General features: G+C 51.1%; 1 protein-coding gene across 4 annotated transcripts in view; it reads left to right on the top strand.

Moving 5' to 3' along the window:
• Positions 1-16,934, top strand: part of Capzb (capping actin protein of muscle Z-line subunit beta) — a 98,582-nt gene that overhangs the window by 51,521 nt on the left and 30,127 nt on the right. For all 4 annotated transcript variants that reach the window (XM_005081055.4, XM_021233524.2, XM_021233525.2 and 1 more), the window contains exon 3: positions 14,972-15,093. In XM_005081055.4, coding sequence (XP_005081112.1) covers positions 14,972-15,093 — 122 coding nt within the window. The remainder of the gene's footprint in view (positions 1-14,971; positions 15,094-16,934) is intronic.

The following is a 16,934-nucleotide window of genomic DNA, read 5'->3' as shown; positions in this document are numbered from 1 at the left end:
CCTTTGCAATGGCTTCTATTTAACTGCAGCTTAGTCTCCTTTCTCCCCGAGTATCCCCGATGGTACAGAGAACAGGTTCAAGTTGTATTGGGAGGCACAGATCCAAAGCGCCTGTCTCAAAGAGGATGTTTCGGATTTTACCTTTTAAAGAATGTGTTCCAGTTCATACCACACTCACATGCAAGGCATCTTAATATAAAAACCATGTTTTCTCTCTTTTAAATCCTGTCTTTCCTGGGGTTTGACTGTGCTAACCTGGTACTTGTCTTTCTGGGGGTGGGAGGACATTGCCTTGCCTGGACCACAGTCTCTTGTGACCCTGAACATTCCCTGGATGGTCATACCCATATGGGAGAATTTATCTTCCATCTTGCATCCATCCTGGGGTTTAAGGTTTTCTCTTCTATGTTCATTCTGTTCTGGGGCTGGAGCAAGGATGGGACCTATTCATTGGTGACAGGCACCAACCCCATCAGTTTCATTGTATTGATATTTCTGAGTTTCCTGTAGGTGGCCCTGTGTTTATAGTCCCCATTCTAAGGGAAAGCATTCCTGCTAAAGGTCTCCAACAGTACTTTAGTGAACGCATGCTTGGATGATGGTGAGGAGCCTTTTTATGCCAGTTTCTGCTTTCTGAGTTGAGCAGCAAGCTGACCTGGGCCTTGGAGGCTGAGGTGGCCTTCTGTCACCTACCAGCACCACTCACTACAAGATAATGGCCTGTAATGACTCCAGTCTGTTGTTGATACAGGGACCCTGACACCTCAAGGGACAGCTTCTGGTTTGTGTCAAAGTATACTGGGCTGTCCCACCAAGAATACGCGATGAGGTTTGCTCCAAGGAAGAGGGGAACACCCTCATCTGCTTTGCCCTTCTGTAAATGTTAACGTGGACTGAGTCAGTTTGATAGGTCCTACCCAGTACGTGCAGAGTGGGAATCCCTCATTCTGTCCAATTTAAAAAAGAACTAAAGGGGCCATAGTGGTGCACACCTTTAATCCCAGCACTCGGGAGGCAGAGGCAGGTGGATCTCTGAATTTGAGACCAGCCTGGTCTACAGAGTGAGTTCCAAGATAGCCAGGGTTATATAGAGAGACTCTGTTTCCAGATGATGATGATGATGATGATGATGATGATGATGATGATGATGATGATGATGGAGAGATGAAAGACTGATGAAGTAGCCCAGCTAATCAATCAGACAGTCATTTGCTGCACAGGCACAAGAATCTGAGTTCAGATCCCCAGAACATTTATGAAAGCAAGGCACGGTGACATTCACCTGCAGTCCCAAGTGCTAAGGAAACAGTGACAGAAAGGTCCCTGAGCTCTCTGGGCAGCTGTTTTAGCAGAATGAGTTAGCTCTAGGTTCCGTGAGAGGCCCTGCCTGAATGAAAAAATAAGATGGAAAGCAGTTGAGAAAGACTTCACATCCAGACATCAACCTCTGGCCTCCACATGTGTGTTCACACATACACGCGCTGAACTGAGTTCAGCCCAGACAGTAAGAGCCAAGAACCCACAGTGGTACATCTGCTAGGCCTAAACAGCTCTAGAACAGTAATGGTGTGACCAGTGGTCCAGAATATTCCCCAGGCAGGTATTTTGTTTGCTCTCTTTGTCACCTTTAGTCATCAATGCTCATTTGTGACTTTTCAGAGGGTCCAGGATTCAGAGGGGAATTGTTTTTTGTTGTTCTCACATTTAGAATTTGACTCTATTCTGGGAAAAATAAGCCATGTTAGTAGAGGCCATGAAATGATAAATTCCTTTTATGGGCCTTGTCATGGGTAATCTTCATCGTGACCCTGTTTAATCTTAAGTCACTTGTGAGGTATAGATGAGGAACTGAAGAGTGGGGAGGGCCTCCCGGAGCCCTCTCTAATGTGCAGTTGGGGGTGGGTCACACCGTGTTGATCCCCACTATCTCCGTAAAGCAGAGAGCCGCACAGTAGACCGTTTCTGACAGCTGCTAGGCCTGGTGAATGGAAGACGCCGTCTGAGCTGCTTCGTTGGCAGCTTTGGGTGGCTACTCTTGCGCTAGGCCAATAGGTCTCTGGTCTGCAGTCTGTCAGGTGAGGGCTGGTCTCATTCCCTCAGCTTCAGTTCTGAGGCCTGGAAGCAGAGGAGCCTCGCTGTGGATACCCTCTGTTGATGTCGCTGCTTCCAGGAGAAGAGGTACTGATTTCTCTCAGGTCTGCACACTGCCTCCTGCTGTGGTAAAGATACCTGAAGAGCAGAGCAGGCATGGCCTGCAGCATTGAGCCCCAAGGCTACTATAGCAAAGAGCACTTGGGGTGCCTAGAGGTGCTTTGAGATCTTGGGCAGATACTTTGCCTCCCTGAGTTTCCTCCATTATAAGATGGGACCAGTGAAACCTACCTCATGGGATGAGTGGAAGGTTCAGGAATACACTTCCACGGTGCCAGCAGGTGAGGCAGGGAGGTGCTTAGCAAATGTTAGTTGCTCTGTTAGCCTCACTGACACTGTCCTAGAACTGAATTCTGCTCCTGCTGTGCAAGTGTGCAAGCCGCCCTCCCTGTTGTGTTTTCACAGGTGCACCAGCCTCAGCTTCCCCAGCAGGGCAGCTCTTGATGACAAGGACCTAGCTTATTTAAGCTGGAGCTCAAGCTAGGGGGAGGTTTTTCCTTCCTGAGGCCCTTCAGTGGTCATGGGAAACTGTCGGCCCCCACTCTCCCTGACCTGGGAAGGCAAAGCTCCCAAGTGGGAAGAAACCTTCCGCTCCATATCAAGTTGAGGGTCTGAGGGGGCCAGCCTGGAGCCTATGTCCACTGAGGGGCTAACCTGGAGCCTATGTCCACTGAGGGAGCCAGCCTGGAGCTTATGTCCACTGAGGGGCTAGCCTGGAGCTATGTCCACTGAGGGAGCCAGCCTGGAGCCTATGTCCACTGAGGGGCTAACCTGGAGCCTATGTCCACTGAGGGAGCCAGCCTGGAGCTTATGTCCACTGAGGGGCTAGCCTGGAGCTATGTCCACTGAGGCAGCCAGCCTGGAGTTTATCTCCACTGCGGGGCTAGCCTGGAGCCTATGTCCACTGAGGGAGCCAGCCTGGAGCTTATGTCCACTGAGGGGCTAGCCTGGAGCCTATGTCCACTGAGGGAGCCAGCCTGGAGTTTATCTCCACTGAGGGGCTAGCCTGGAGCTTATGTCCACTGAGGGGCTAGCCTGGAGCTATGTCCACTGAGGCAGCCAGCCTGGAGCCTATCTCCACTGAGGGGCTAGCCTGGAGTTTATCTCCACTGAGGGGCTAGCCTGGAGCCTATGTCCACTGAGGGAGCCAGCCTGGAGCTATGTCCACTATGATGAGAAGTCTAACTCTGGTTTCCTAGCCTGCCCACTGCTCTTCGTGACTGCAGAGTGGACACCATTGTCTTCCTGAGTGCCCTGAATCTAGAAACTGCTCCCAGGGTAGGGATGGGGTGGGCTACTCAAATTAAATTGTGGTTGGAAAGAGTCAGGTTGAACAAGAATGAGCCAGGTGATCTCGTCTCTCTGGTCATTTCATGTCTCGACCTTTCACTCCATCAGTGCCTGGCCACCCATGGGAGCCAGACCTTCCAGTTCTGTACCTTACCCCCCCACACCTCAGACCTCCTCCTTCCAGAACACTGTAAGCCAGACACACCTTCCTCAAGCTTGAGAACCCCCAAGGCTTCCCTGCTCCTAAGGGTCTTTCACAGTCTCTGACTGTGTTTATAGCTTTCTCCCCTTCTTGTTCCCAGTCCCTTGAGGCTGTTTGAGCCCCTCACCCGCTAATACCTCCTGTCCCTCCTAGTACTCAGAAGTAGGTGCCAGCAGCCAAGGACTGCACCAAAGCTCCAAGCAGAGAGCTGAATGTGGCTGTGGTGTTGTGAAAACAAATGTCTCCAGTTGGTGCCCCGCCCCTGCCAGGCCACCTGGGTTATCTTACTTACCAATCAGGCTCCTGCAGCATTCTTAGGTGTTTGTAGGGTGCTGGTCTGAGTATGAGTGTCTAAAATAAGAACCTAGGTGAACTTCAAAGGTTTGGGCACCTTAAAAAGGAAAGCCCTATTGAAGCTCGGCTCTTGCCCTCCTCCTGTGGCCTCAGTTTCCTCGTAGGGGAGATGAGACCACCTGGAGGGTTAGACGGTGTGGGAAGAAAGCTCTTGGCCTGTAGCTGTCTGCGTGGTGCTGGGGACTCTTGGCGTTACTCATGCCTTCTGGAGAGCTGGGCCAGGCAAGCCGCGCTCTCCATCCTTCATACCTGAGGCTTAATGTGCACGCCACAGGTTGTCTTCTGGGTGCGTGGAGGGGGAGGCACCGGACAGGACACGGGGACAGGCTGGGTAGTGGGATGAGCCCCGGCCTGAGTGATTCCAAAGCCTGCCACTCCGTCTGAGCCCACTGCTGCTCCCAAGAATAGCTTTTTTCTTGTCACTGCAGATCACCAGCAGGCGACTGACAGTGACTACAGATGCCTTCACAAGAGCTAATGCCAGTAGGCAGCACTGCCCAGTGTTCATGGGGTGGGTACAGCCTTTACCTCTGCACACCACAGGGGTGCCTGGCCTCCCATCATTAAAGATGAAATGCTTATGGGGATAGAGCCGGCCTCCATGTGATCCTGAAGCCAGGTGCCAGCACCAGCCAGCCATACCAGCTGGGGTGGGCTCCAGACACCCCAAGGCTTTGCATTGCTTTTGGCCAAAGTATTTCGGGAGTTTGGGGCCCACCCTCCTCTTGGGTCAGGGCCTTCATCTGGCCGGACACTTTGCTCAGTAATTGGGTGGCTTGGGGCTGCCCACTTGCTGCATGTGTTTGTAGGCCTGTTGAGCTGGCAATTAAGGCTCATTAGAGACCCTGTCAGTCATAATGTGCGCAGCGCCTGCCTGAGAGAGGCCTCCTGAAGGGCTGGGGCCATCCAGCCCTAAGCTGCTGTGAAATTGGTCTCTGCAAATGATTCTGGAAGCTTGGTGTGTCGCAGAAGAGGTGTGAGCAGCTCTCGTCACACTCCAGACTGCCAGGTCCTGGTGGGCCTATTACCTTTTATGTAATTGAAACCTTTAAGCTAAGAGCAGAATTGAAGTTACAGATGGTGGGAAAGTATCATATGGAGGCCTAGAATTGGGGACCTGACAGCAGGGCCACTCTAATGGGGACTGAACTGCCCTTCATCTCCGGTACCCCTCTTTCTGGAATGTATGGAGACACTTAATTACTATTGACTGGAAGCTAAAATAGCATCACAGTTGAGAACACAGCCCTCAGGAGATTTGCCTCAGGCTGGAAATGATTATCCTTCACAAGTCAGTCACCCCCACCCCCATGTGAGGCGTGGCAGTGAATGCTCTGGCAGTGAGCTCCTTCACCTGCCTCCCCATAGCTGTCTCTCTGCCCTTCCTAGGCGACTTAGGGCACCTGTTAGTGATTGTATGCTGTAGCTCTATGTTCCTAACTCCTAAGGAACCTCCCTCTGACTCTTGAGACCCCATGAGAGGTAATGATCTGTGTCCTGAGTGTGTAACATAATTCCTGACCATGTGTCAACCATAGGTGGACATAGCATATAAACAGTAAACCCTCTCCCGCCCCCCAAATTTGGGTTGAGAGATCTGTACACACTTTCCAAACTGTGTGATCAGAGATGAGAGGGGAAAGGAAATGCAGATGGCCCCTGGAACTGTGTCATGTGACTCAGAGAACATCAGCCCTGGCAAGGCAGTAGGTTGGTCCGAGTTAGCTGGGTCTTGGTGCATCTTAAGCATCCAGGGGAGTCTAAGTAAATTGTCTCAGCCTTAGGATCAGTTTCCTCAGCTGCAGGGAAAGGTTTGGAATGTCCCTTGTCAGAGGACTCTGAAGTTCTCACAGAGGAAGGACTTCATGCATTGCAAGGTGCAGACCATTCTGACTGGCGTAACGAAGAGCAAGGAGGTGACCTGTATACCTGTTTCATGGGACTTTGTGACGCGAGAATGGAGGAAAACTACAGCCTGGGGAGCAGTCAACTGGTTGCCTCTCCCTTCCCTGTTCAGCTTGCTTGGTGAGGGGTGTGGCCCCTTCAAAAGTGGTCAGCTCTTGTCTGACCAGCTGGTCAGTGAGTCAGCTCTTTCCTGACTGGCTGGTCAGTGAGTCAGCTCTTTCCTGACTGGCTGGTCAGTGGGTGAGCTCTTTCCTGACTGGCTGGTCAGTGGGTCAGCTCTTGTCTGACTGGCTGGTCAGTGGGTCAGCTCTTTCCTGACTGGCTGGTCAGTGGGTCAGCTCTTTCCTGACTGGCTGGTCAGTGGGTCAGCTCTTCTCAATGTACCCTCTGTTGGTCTTTCTTGCTCCAGCAATAGTGGAGCACAGGGTGAGCCATGCTCAGCCCTTGGTGACAAGGGTCACCTCCAGTACTTCCCTAAGGCTGCAGGACATATGACAGAAAGAGAGAGACCAGCATGTTAGAAGGCTCTCTGGACATGGTGCAGACTGCTGAGGGTCATGTTTCTCATGCCAAGTGGGCCTCCAGCAAGCTGAGCAGAGGCTGCATGGGAGCAGATACATATCTGCCCAGAAATGTGCCATGTCCAGAGATCCTCCAGCAAGCTGGGCAGAGAGCGTACGAGAGCAGATGCATGTATCTGTTAAACCTGGCAGTTGATCCTGGTGTTGTTTGAGTTCTGGCTTCCCAGGTTCCTTGCTGGTTGCAGGCATGCACAGGCACATGCTCATATTTCAGACTGATCTGCAGTCAGGCACAGCATGGAAGCATGCCCTTGAGAGTCCACTGCCCTGGGACCTGCTGACCTGGGAAAGCCACTTCCGGGCAGGGCAGCGCCTTTGCACTTCAGTGGAGGGAGAGTTGTTTTTGATGTGCCAGTGTCACTGCCGTTGTCTGTGATCCTACGGGACCTGGGCTTTTCTGGTTGGGCGGGGGCTTTCTCAGCACCTATGCATGGAACAGCCACTGCCTTAGAGGGAACTGAGCCCCGCCTGACACTTTCTGAACTTCCAGATTTTGTGGCTCAGGAGAAGGGTGAGAGCCCAGGCCATTGTCCCTGGTCCTGTTAGCCCAACCTGTGGCAACGCTGCACTGTTGGAAGTTAAGTGGCTGGTTTTAAAGAGCGCACTCTCGGATTTTGTGACAGCCCAGAGAGAAAGTATCAGACGGTGTCAGCCACTCTGGGAAAGCCACCGCCTCTGCCTCACTGGTGGACACATGGCCAGATGTCCCCTTTATGTGGAGCAGGGTGGTAATGCCATTTTTCTGTGCCATTTGGTATCACCTGCCTATACATGGGGACATGGGACTGTCAAGAATTCCAGCTCCTAGTTTTCCTAGATTCTTTTTGTCTTTAAAACACCAAGAGAGCTCCCCTCTGAGACTTGGGGTACCCACAGGTGAAGAGTGCAGCCTGGCTCCTCTTGGTCAGATACTCCTGCTGCCTTTAAGGGATCACCCGAGGCTGCTGAAGGTAGCAAGGGCGATGTGTCATTCTTGGGAACATATTTAACAGAACTTGAACTTGGTAGCTGCCATTGAGTCCCATGTTCTTTCCATTCCAGAGGCTTGCCAGAGCCCCCACAGGCTTTGCAAATCTTCCCCCAATTAGAGGGGCTCCTGGCTGTGTGCAGGACTCTTCTGTGGCCATCACCGCTCTGGTGTGTTTGTGTTTCAGATTCCATGGTTCCAAAATGCTTGCTGCTCAGCAAGTCTCCAGAGTCCTCATTCTTGTTTGGTGCAGCTTTCTGTTGGCTCCCATTGGTTTTTATTCTGCTGCGCATAAGAAACAGAAGTTTCTGGAATTGTAGAAAGGCTCTGGTTTGTCATTGTTGTTATTTGTTTTAACTAAAGCTTGTCGTGACATTGGAAGGTGGCAAGGGGTACTCTGAGAACCTTTGCAGTTTGCCTTGATGCTTGAAGAATCCTTAAAGAGGGGACCAAGAGCCGGGCGGTGGTGGCGCACGCCTTTAATCCCAGCACTCGGGAGGCAGAGGCAGGCGGATCTCTGTGAGTTCGAGGCCAGGCTGGACCGACAGCCTCCAAAACAATAGAGAAACCTTGTCTCGTAAAACAAAAACAAAAACAAAAAAAAAAAAAAAAAAAAGAGGGGACCAAGAGCCAGGCTGTTGGTTTGTCTCCACTCCAGGAAAATGAGGAGAGAGCTCAGCCCCCCTGCGACTTCAATGCCTGGGCATAGGTGACTTAGGCAGCCATACAAAGTTCGAGGCAGCTCTCAGGGAGAAAGATGGGGAAGAGGCGGCTGTGGTGGCTGAAAGGTGCAGCTCCTCTGCACAGATTGTGGCCTTGACCTGGGCCTCTTCAGATTTCCATGTTTGAGGTCTGCCTGGCCCCTTCAGTGCAGTGTCTATACAAAATACTGTTGCTGCGGGATACCAGGGAGCTTCCAGCCAGGAGGGTCTGACGATCGTTCACTTCACTTAGATTCTACATTTTGGTTGATAAGGAAGAAACAAAAGCATAATGAGTTGGAGACAGCTGGGATCTCCCCAAGGACCAGCGGCAGACAACCGCATTTCCTCTCCAGCGTTGGCAGGTCCCATCCTGGTCAGGGAGGGCCTCGGTTGTCCTGTAAACAGGCTTGGTTTGGGAAACAGGTGAACATATTTGGTAAGAGTATAGCATGCTCCGTCTCCTTCCCCTGAATGTTCGTACTAGACCAGGGGTGTGGGCTGGGCAACTGGGGGAGGCAGTTGGAGGAATTTGGAGTTGGGATGCTCGAAGAAGCCAGGGTTTTTGCCATCTTCACACTGCCTCTGTAGAGTCTGTGTGGGGCTGGAGAGATGGTTCAGTGGTTAAAGAGCACTAGTAGGGTCACTTCTGCCCCACAGGATATACATAATTTGTACTCAGTGGTGGGCAGGGCCTGGCCTTGGCCATTTATAACTTACAGGTTGTCTTTAGAGAATATTGAGAGCTTTTGATGAACTCTGAGAACCCTGTCCTGGGTGACCACAGAGATGATAAAAGCAGCTAAGCCCCAGCTGTGAAATGCTCAGGGTCTGAAACTGAGCCCCAGCTTCCAGTTGCTTATACTGGTGGAGCCCTCCTTCAGACACGGCCCTGGAACTGAATAAAACAGACTAAGGGTGTGGCCACACCCCTCCCCGTGCCTGACACACTAAGCGGCACCCTGAATGTGTCTTCTCTGCCATATGCCCGTCTCGATTCACTCATTTATGTTACAAAGAGCCGAATTTCTGTGGCTTGTTCAGAGTTCTAATGCTTTGTCAATGTTGGGTACCTCATCTCCATTTGCTGTGGGCCCTCGGGCACCAGAGCACAGCCCACCATTGGGAGCCATCCAGGAGTAAGACCACCTTGCCAGCTGCCTCAGAGCCAGGTCTGTGGCTCATTTGCATTTCGTATTTCTAAAGTTGGGAAGGGATTTCTCACACTTGACGTGTACATATAACAGTGTTAATAATGCTATATGCCCTAGAGGTCACCGTAGTCAGAGGTTAATGGATGTCTTTCTGCCCAAGAGTCTGGTGTCCAATAAAGAGGAGCAGTTGTGGGCCTGGAGGAGCTGGGAGCCACACCCTGCTGGGGTCCCACCCGGCTCTTGAACTTTGAGAGAGCCGGCCCTGCTTGGTGGTGAGCACAAACCCTGTTGCTCAGTCATCTCTTTGCCCTGTCCCCATAGCTTGACTGGGTTGCGACAGCTTGCTTTCCTGGCCTTCTGTGTCTGGCTGTATGCCTCGCAGGGACCATTCTTGCTGTGTGCACGCCCCGACTCTTACACTTGCCTTGGTGGACTCTTGCTGCAGAGCCGTGGGCCACTCCTTGTCCTTGCCATCTCTGTCATTTGCGTGTCACCCCACCCCCAGCCTCACCTAGTGTCCTCAGGTCTTTTTCCTGCCCTGGCAATCCTGAGATGTCCCATTGGCATGTACCTCCCCTTCTCTAGTTCTCCATGCTGCTCAGGGAACTGCATCTGTCTGCCTTGTCCCTTGGTGGTATCTTTGGCGTCTTATCCTGTGTCTGCAGCAGGCTCTCTGGTATTTAGTGTATGGGGAAAATTGCTGTGTTAGAACCCCCAGTTCCTGGGTTAGGAGGCTGGTAATGGCAGACCAGGGTTTGAACCTGTTTGCTTTCCCAACATGTGTTGTGTTTCTGATGCTGACATGTGTGTGCCACTAGGAACACGCTCCTTGCTTCCAGTGCAAAGTGTGAATTTGGGGCCCTGGGGAAAACAGGATCTGGTTGTAAGCAGAGCCCTCTGCTGGCTGTTGGGGTCTCTAGCATCTTCCCCTCTCCTCTGGAGTAGGGCCAGCCAGGACTCTCTCCCCAGCCATGATTTCACCATCACTCATCTGCATGTGCACCGGAGTGGACAGGGTCTGCTTTCGATCCTTATCTCTCTGGTGGCGGGCTCTCAGCCAGCAGGCAGATCAAACGATGGAATGTGTTCGCTTGGGCATTTTTTAAAAAATCAAGGTCCAAGGGTTCACTTGTAAAAGATGAGGGCGCCAGGGAGCCAGGGATTAGATTATCTGGAGAGTTGAACCACTCTGGCTTTGTGCTTTTTTTTTTTTTTTGAGGGTTCATCTCAAGTTTCTTTTTCTGGTTGGACAAGTTTTTTTTTTTCAAAATTAATAACTAATGGAAAAGAGGAAGAGGCAAAGTAGAACCATATGACAGCACACACAGGCTTGCCTGTGGCCGGAAACTTCTGATTTGTGTTGCCTTTCATGCGATCAGCTGTTGGGTTAGATAGGAGGAAAGCACGCCATTTGGGCAGGAGCAGCACTGAGATGTGTTTCTTAACCCAGCTGAACTGTGTCCCTTATGCCCCTCCATAGATGCTAGCTACTGGTTTGGGTGACTCTAGGCAGCTTGTTTCGCAGGCCCCGTGTGCCCCTTCTTTAAAATAAATAGTTTCTATGCAGACCTGCCCTGGGGATCGGCATGAGTAATGCCAAGAGACTTGGTCCCACAGTAACAGACACTCATCTCTTTTGTGGTTTATTATCGGCATTATCTGGTATAGGGTTTTGCTATGTTGCTTACACTGGTCTCGAACTCATGGAGTCAGGTGATCCTTCTGCCACGGCCTCCTGAGAGGTTGGGACAACAGGCATGTGCCTCTGTCCTGTCCCCTGTTAAAGCTTTCTTTGCTGTGCTTGGGCTGAACCCAAAGCCAGACAAGAGTACCTGGTGGTTCCTGCCCCTTCGCTTTATGCAGTAAAGAATGCTGCACTCTGAGCCTTCCCTCTGGGGAGAATGCAGGCCCTATCCCGGCAGCATGGTGTTACTATTCCAAGTCACTGGAAATGCAGTACTCCCAGCAGCCTGGGATGGCCAACACCTTGGTTAGGTAAATATTCTGTGCAAAGGCCAGTGATGGCAGGTAGGTCAAGTGTGCAGTTTGAGGAGCAGCCAGAAGCCATTTGTGTGGCTCTGCTCCTCACTTTAAAGGCTGCAGAGCTGCCACCCCACAGCACACAGTGGACTCTTAGCTAGTTGGACCTGGTCATGCACTTAAGTTGCTCTGTAAACTTTTGATTCATGACACCCTGAAGTATGGTACAGCCAGTGGGTAGGAGGAACTGAGGGGAGAAGCTTTGAATAATTGACTGGGTTTCAGAGATAAGCAGCCATTGTTCTCCAGTGTGATCTCAGGCACAAGATCCCATGTCCACTCCATGGGACCTGAGTATAGATCGAGACCCTCTGCAGCTGATGGGACACAGTGCTTAGCTAGGGGTGCCCTCATGGCCTTGGTGGACACAGCATTAACCCAGGAGTGTTGATGAGGGTCAGGGAAGAACAGTCTACTGGTAGAATTATGACAGCCAGCTCACACTTATTCACGGTCCTACTGACACCAGTGTTACTCCAGAAATCACTGTAGAGAAGTTGGAGTACAGGATGGGTCTGCAGGAACAGTGGGGCATAAAAGGGAAATGTGATTGACTGTTAGTTTGAACTAGTAAAAATAACTGTCCCGTGTAACATTTGAGACAGGGTCAGACTAAAATGGTCTTCATTGTAAATCTGAAATTCACATTTAACCGATCATCTTACAGTTTATACACCATCCCTCAGTGGGGAGGGTTTTTAAACAAACTTACATGTTGAGGGGGCAGAACTGGTAGGTAGTACCCCCAGTGCACCCTGGGGTAGCTACTCCCTGCCACATTGTATAGCCTGTACTTGTTTCCAATGACGACCATCGTGGTGTTGCTCCAGACTTGATTGCCTTTGGTCAGAAGAAGAGGGGACAATGCAAATAGAACTTAAAAATATGACCCAACTTGAGAATTTATCCTTAAGGAACTCAGCGGATGGAGAGCCAGCCAGCCATGACCCACCCCAAGTGCTGGTGCGCTGGGGTGTATCCTGTGTCCTGCATGATCTCTGTGTGTCTTGCATGATCTCCGTGACTTTCCCATGTGCCGCAGGGGCTCAGTTGAAGTGTAAGTTCTTCTGTGGTTGGCCAGGACTAGTGGGCTTCCAGAAGTCCAGGGAAGCTCTTCAGGGGTGGCTAGTCTCTGGTGTGGACTGCCTGCTCTTTTTGACAGATTTTTAAATATATATAAGCAGGGTAGTGACCCAAGATCTTCTGGTTGTCTTTCTAACGTTGCTGTGACTCTTCAGGCTGGGTTTGGGGATTTGATTTAGTGATGGGATTGGTTGACTGTTTTTGAAACCCTGAGGATTGAGCTTAGGACCTCATGCATAATAGGCAAGCACTCTGCCACTGAACTATCTATATTCCCAGACATCTATTTTTTCTTGAGACAAGGTCTTAAGTTATTCTGGTTGGTTTGAAATTCATTCTACAACCCAGGCTGTCTTTGGACTTAGGATCCTCCTGTCTCAACCTCCTAATATCTAGGATTATAGGACTATACCACCAGGCCTGGCCATGCTGACATTGAACTCATGGGCTCAAATCCTTCTCCCCCACAGCTGTGCCCAGTTAGAAACTGAGCCTCTTTCTGACAGCTCCCATCATCTTGCCAGCCTGGCTTGTGAAGGAGAACCGGCTTCTCAAGCATCCTGGGCACCCACTGTCTGAAGCAGCGTGGTGCATTGAGGTGCAGAGAGGCCTGGCATTGCTAGCCAATATTGGCAGACACCTGAACATTGGGTCCAGAGGAGGAGAAATAGGAGGTGCCAGGACTGACTTGACATTTCCCTGTGCAAGGAGTCCCCAGCAGCAGCCCAATGGCATGATTGGGTCCTTGGTGACAAGCTTCAGCATGAAAGGTGGGCATGCAGGTGCCAGGGTCATTTCATTAGGCAGACCAGCTGCCTCATGGACGCTTGTGGCACATCCAGGGTGTCCCAGGTGGAGCACTCTAGCTATAACTGAGCACAGTGTGGACTGGGAGGAGCTGTGCACCTTTGTCCTTACTGTCCGGAGAGATAGAACGGAGGATCTTAGGAATCACCTAGACCTCATGTGGATTTCTGTATTTACTACTGGCTGTAGGTGTGAACCTTGGGTAGCTTAAGGACTCGGGGCCTCAGATCTGTAATCTGTAAAACAAGGCAGTGACTACCTCCTTGACATCCTCGTATGGCATTCAGGTAAACAGCATGCTTTGCTGTACCTAGCCCAACATCATATACAATACCCAGTGAGCACCTAGACATGAGAGTGATGTCACCAAAGCAGACTTTGAAAATTAACCCCACCTGTTGGTTTTTTGGGAACACAGGTGCAAATGGAGCAAGTTCTGTTTTCCTTTAATTTTATATATATATAATTTATATAACTTTATTTTATGTGGATTGGTGTGAAGGTATTAGATCCCCTAGAACTGAAGTTACAGGTAGTTGTGAGCTTCCATGTGGGTGCTGGGAATTGAACCTGGGTCCTCTGGAAGGACAGCCAGTGCTCTTAACCATTGAGCCATCTCTCTAGCCCCTGACCAAGTTCTGAAAACAAGCGTGCCATGCTTTGGCTGGAGGCGTGTACTCTTTCTCTGGGACGGATGTATATGCAAGTGATGGACCATCCCATGGAGCAGGCTATGCTGTAGTGCTAGGTATCACTTCCCAAGTTAAGCAGTGATGTGCCCCGAGGCCAGCAGCATAGCATCAGAGCCTACTTGCCCTAGTGGTGCTAGCCACTGGGGCACAGGACCCGAACTGCTGATAGCCCCCTCTGTTGGCGGTCCCTTTTTCCAAGAGTTATTGGTGTGGTAAATGATGAGGCAGGGTCCCGTAAACCCAGACCCTGAAATGAGAAAGTCAGGACATGGAAACTGGAAGTGACTCAAGCATAAAGGCATCCGCTTCTGCGAGGGTTGCCATCCCTTCCTGGAATATTTGGTGGAAACTGATGTTTGTGTTGGGAGGAGGCAAGCCCCAGCCTGCCCCCTCAAAGGTTGTGGTGGCCACTGGCAGTACCCTGTAGTTTGTTCCAGCCACCTGGGCCACAAAGCTGTCTCCCTGTCTCCCTCGGCTGTGCACCCAGGAGAAGCTGCAGAGGTAAGCTGGCTGCTCTCTGCTGTGGAAAGTGTGTGGACAGCCACCTCTGTAGCAGATACAGCTGGCTATGGGCAGCCTGGTAATGCTTGGCCAGGGGCCTGGAAAGTGCTGGAAACCCCACCCGGCATGGGGGAGCCTGTGGGAGTTCTCTAGAGCCTGGTTATTCTTTGAGTTCTTTGCATTCCTGTGTATTTGAAGTGTTTTGCCTTCTTCTCAAGGCCTGAGCTGGTATTTTGTCCACCAGAGACCAATACCCAGCATACACGTCCTCATACTCATAGACCACCCTGGTGGTCAGGTAATTAAAGCCACACCCGGGTTTGGAAAGAAAGCTACATTGGAAGTCACGCTCCACGACAACTCACGACCAGGTTTCTTTATAGAGAAATACAGTTGGTGTTGGCACATGTGGAGAGGAACAGACTCAGAGTTTTGGCAGGGCACTACAAGCCAGATGTCAAACCTGACCTTGTTTGTGGTGGCGGAACCTGAAGTAGAGGTGCTCCTTTAACCACATTTCTCCCTGTCCCCTCTTTTCACCAGGTCCCCAGTCTGTGTGAAGATCTCCTGTCTTCTGTTGACCAGCCCCTGAAAATTGCCAGAGACAAGGTGGTGGGCAAGGATTACCTTTTATGCGACTACAACAGAGATGGGGACTCCTATAGGTGAGCTCACACAGCAGTGCTCGTCTCCGCCGCACCAGGGTCTCCCCCGCTTTCTGTTTGTCCTTCTTTCTCCTCCCCCTTTCAGCTATCCATCCAGTCACTAACAGGCGTGTGTGGGTGCCCCCCCCCCAGCACTGGACAGAGGACCTCAGTGTCTTACAGTCTAATGGAAGAGCCACGCTGTTTCAAAGCCAGCTGCCCCAGGGGATGGCATGTCCTTCCTTCCTCTCTCTCCCTTCCTTTGCCCTCCACCATGTGCCCTGCTGTAAGAGACCAAGCTGATATTGGTCTCTGCCCAGGAAAACACATCCAGTAGCTGATGAACTATACTGTGGTTCATACTATCAGTTCAGAGTTGGCTCGGGACCTTGAGGGAGCCTAGAAGAAGCTGTGGTCAACTCCAGAAGGACTTTGTGAGACAGATGATGCTGGGCTAAATGTTTATAATAGGATAAAACTAACCAACCAACCAACCAGCTATTTTGAGGGAGTCTCACTATGTATCTCTTGCTGGCCTAGAACTTGCTCTGTAGACCAGACTGGTCTCAAATTCAGTGATCCCTGTGCCTCTGCCTTCCCAAGTGCTGGGATGAAAGGCATGTGCCACCGTACCTGGCACACTTGGGATAATTTCCCTTAAAAATTCCAAGTGTGAGAGTCCCCAGAACATTCCAGGATTTCCTTGGGCCTACACACACTGTGTTTGGGCTTAGTAGAGACACACTGTGCACTCTTTGGAGAGTGTTGGAGAAGCAGGCAGAGTGCCTGGGAGCAGCAGTATGGGCTCCACACCAGCACTGGGAGTTTTAGCCAATCCCTTGTCATCTCCGCACTACTGAACAGAAACGGTAGTGGTCATTCATCTCACAGAGCGCGCAGAAGCATCATCCTGTAAGTGTCACCTGTGCTCCGGGTCCTGTTCACGGCTTTTTTTCTTGTGAGGTCCAGACAGGTCATAACATAAGCACATGCATAAATGGTGAAGATTGCAAACACTGCTGAAGAGAACGGGGCAAGAGAGGGACAGGCAAAGTGGGTAGCCAGGGGTGTGTAGGTGGAATTTTCTGTCCTGCCAACTAACTCCCAGATAACCACACAGAGACTTATTAATTACAAATGCTTGCCCAGTAGCTTAGGCTTGTTACTAACCAGCTATTACAACCTAAATTAACTCATGTTTCCTATCTGCGTTCTACCACATGGCTTGGTTCCTTTCTTCAACACATCTTCTTCGCCAGTCTCCTGACGACTCCACCCTTCTTCATCCCAGGGCTCTCTCCCTGTCCACAAGACCTGCCTAACATTCTCCTGCCTAGACATTGGCCATTTAGGGGAGTGCCTTGAAAGTGACAACCCTGTGGTATGCCAGGGAGCCCATGGCCACAGAGAAAGCCCTCACTTAGTGTGGGGCTCACTTAGGGCTCCCTGCGAGTCTCGTCAGCGCCGTTTCTGAACACTCAGGGTAAGGTAGCTGCTATGTTGGAGCTCAGGGAAGGACGGGATGATGTCCGGCTTGTGTGCCCTTCCCGCTAGGGCTTCGCCCTTCCTGGGTACCCTGCAGGCCCCACTCCAGCTCCAGAGGGCTCTGGGGACCTAGGCCTCACAGGGGAGCGGAGGAGGTAAGGAGAGAGCTTGACTTCCCTCTCCCCTTCTGGATCTGAAACTTCAAGGTCTTCTGATTTTCTCCACACATTTCCATCCTGTGTTTGATCGTTTGCTTAAATAAGATCCGTATGACTCGGCCGCTGCCAGCAACACTGCTTGAAACCTGTTAGCTGAAACAAAAAGCCTTCTGGGGAAATGAAAGGCCTGACTTTTGAAATCTAAGCATTCCTGTCCAT

This window comes from Mesocricetus auratus, unplaced genomic scaffold (assembly GCF_017639785.1).
Source record: "Mesocricetus auratus isolate SY011 unplaced genomic scaffold, BCM_Maur_2.0 Super-Scaffold_100014, whole genome shotgun sequence".
Classification (NCBI taxonomy): domain Eukaryota; kingdom Metazoa; phylum Chordata; class Mammalia; order Rodentia; family Cricetidae; genus Mesocricetus; species Mesocricetus auratus.
The sequence above is the reverse complement of the archived record's forward strand: the minus strand, read 5'-3'. Positions and strand labels throughout refer to the sequence as shown.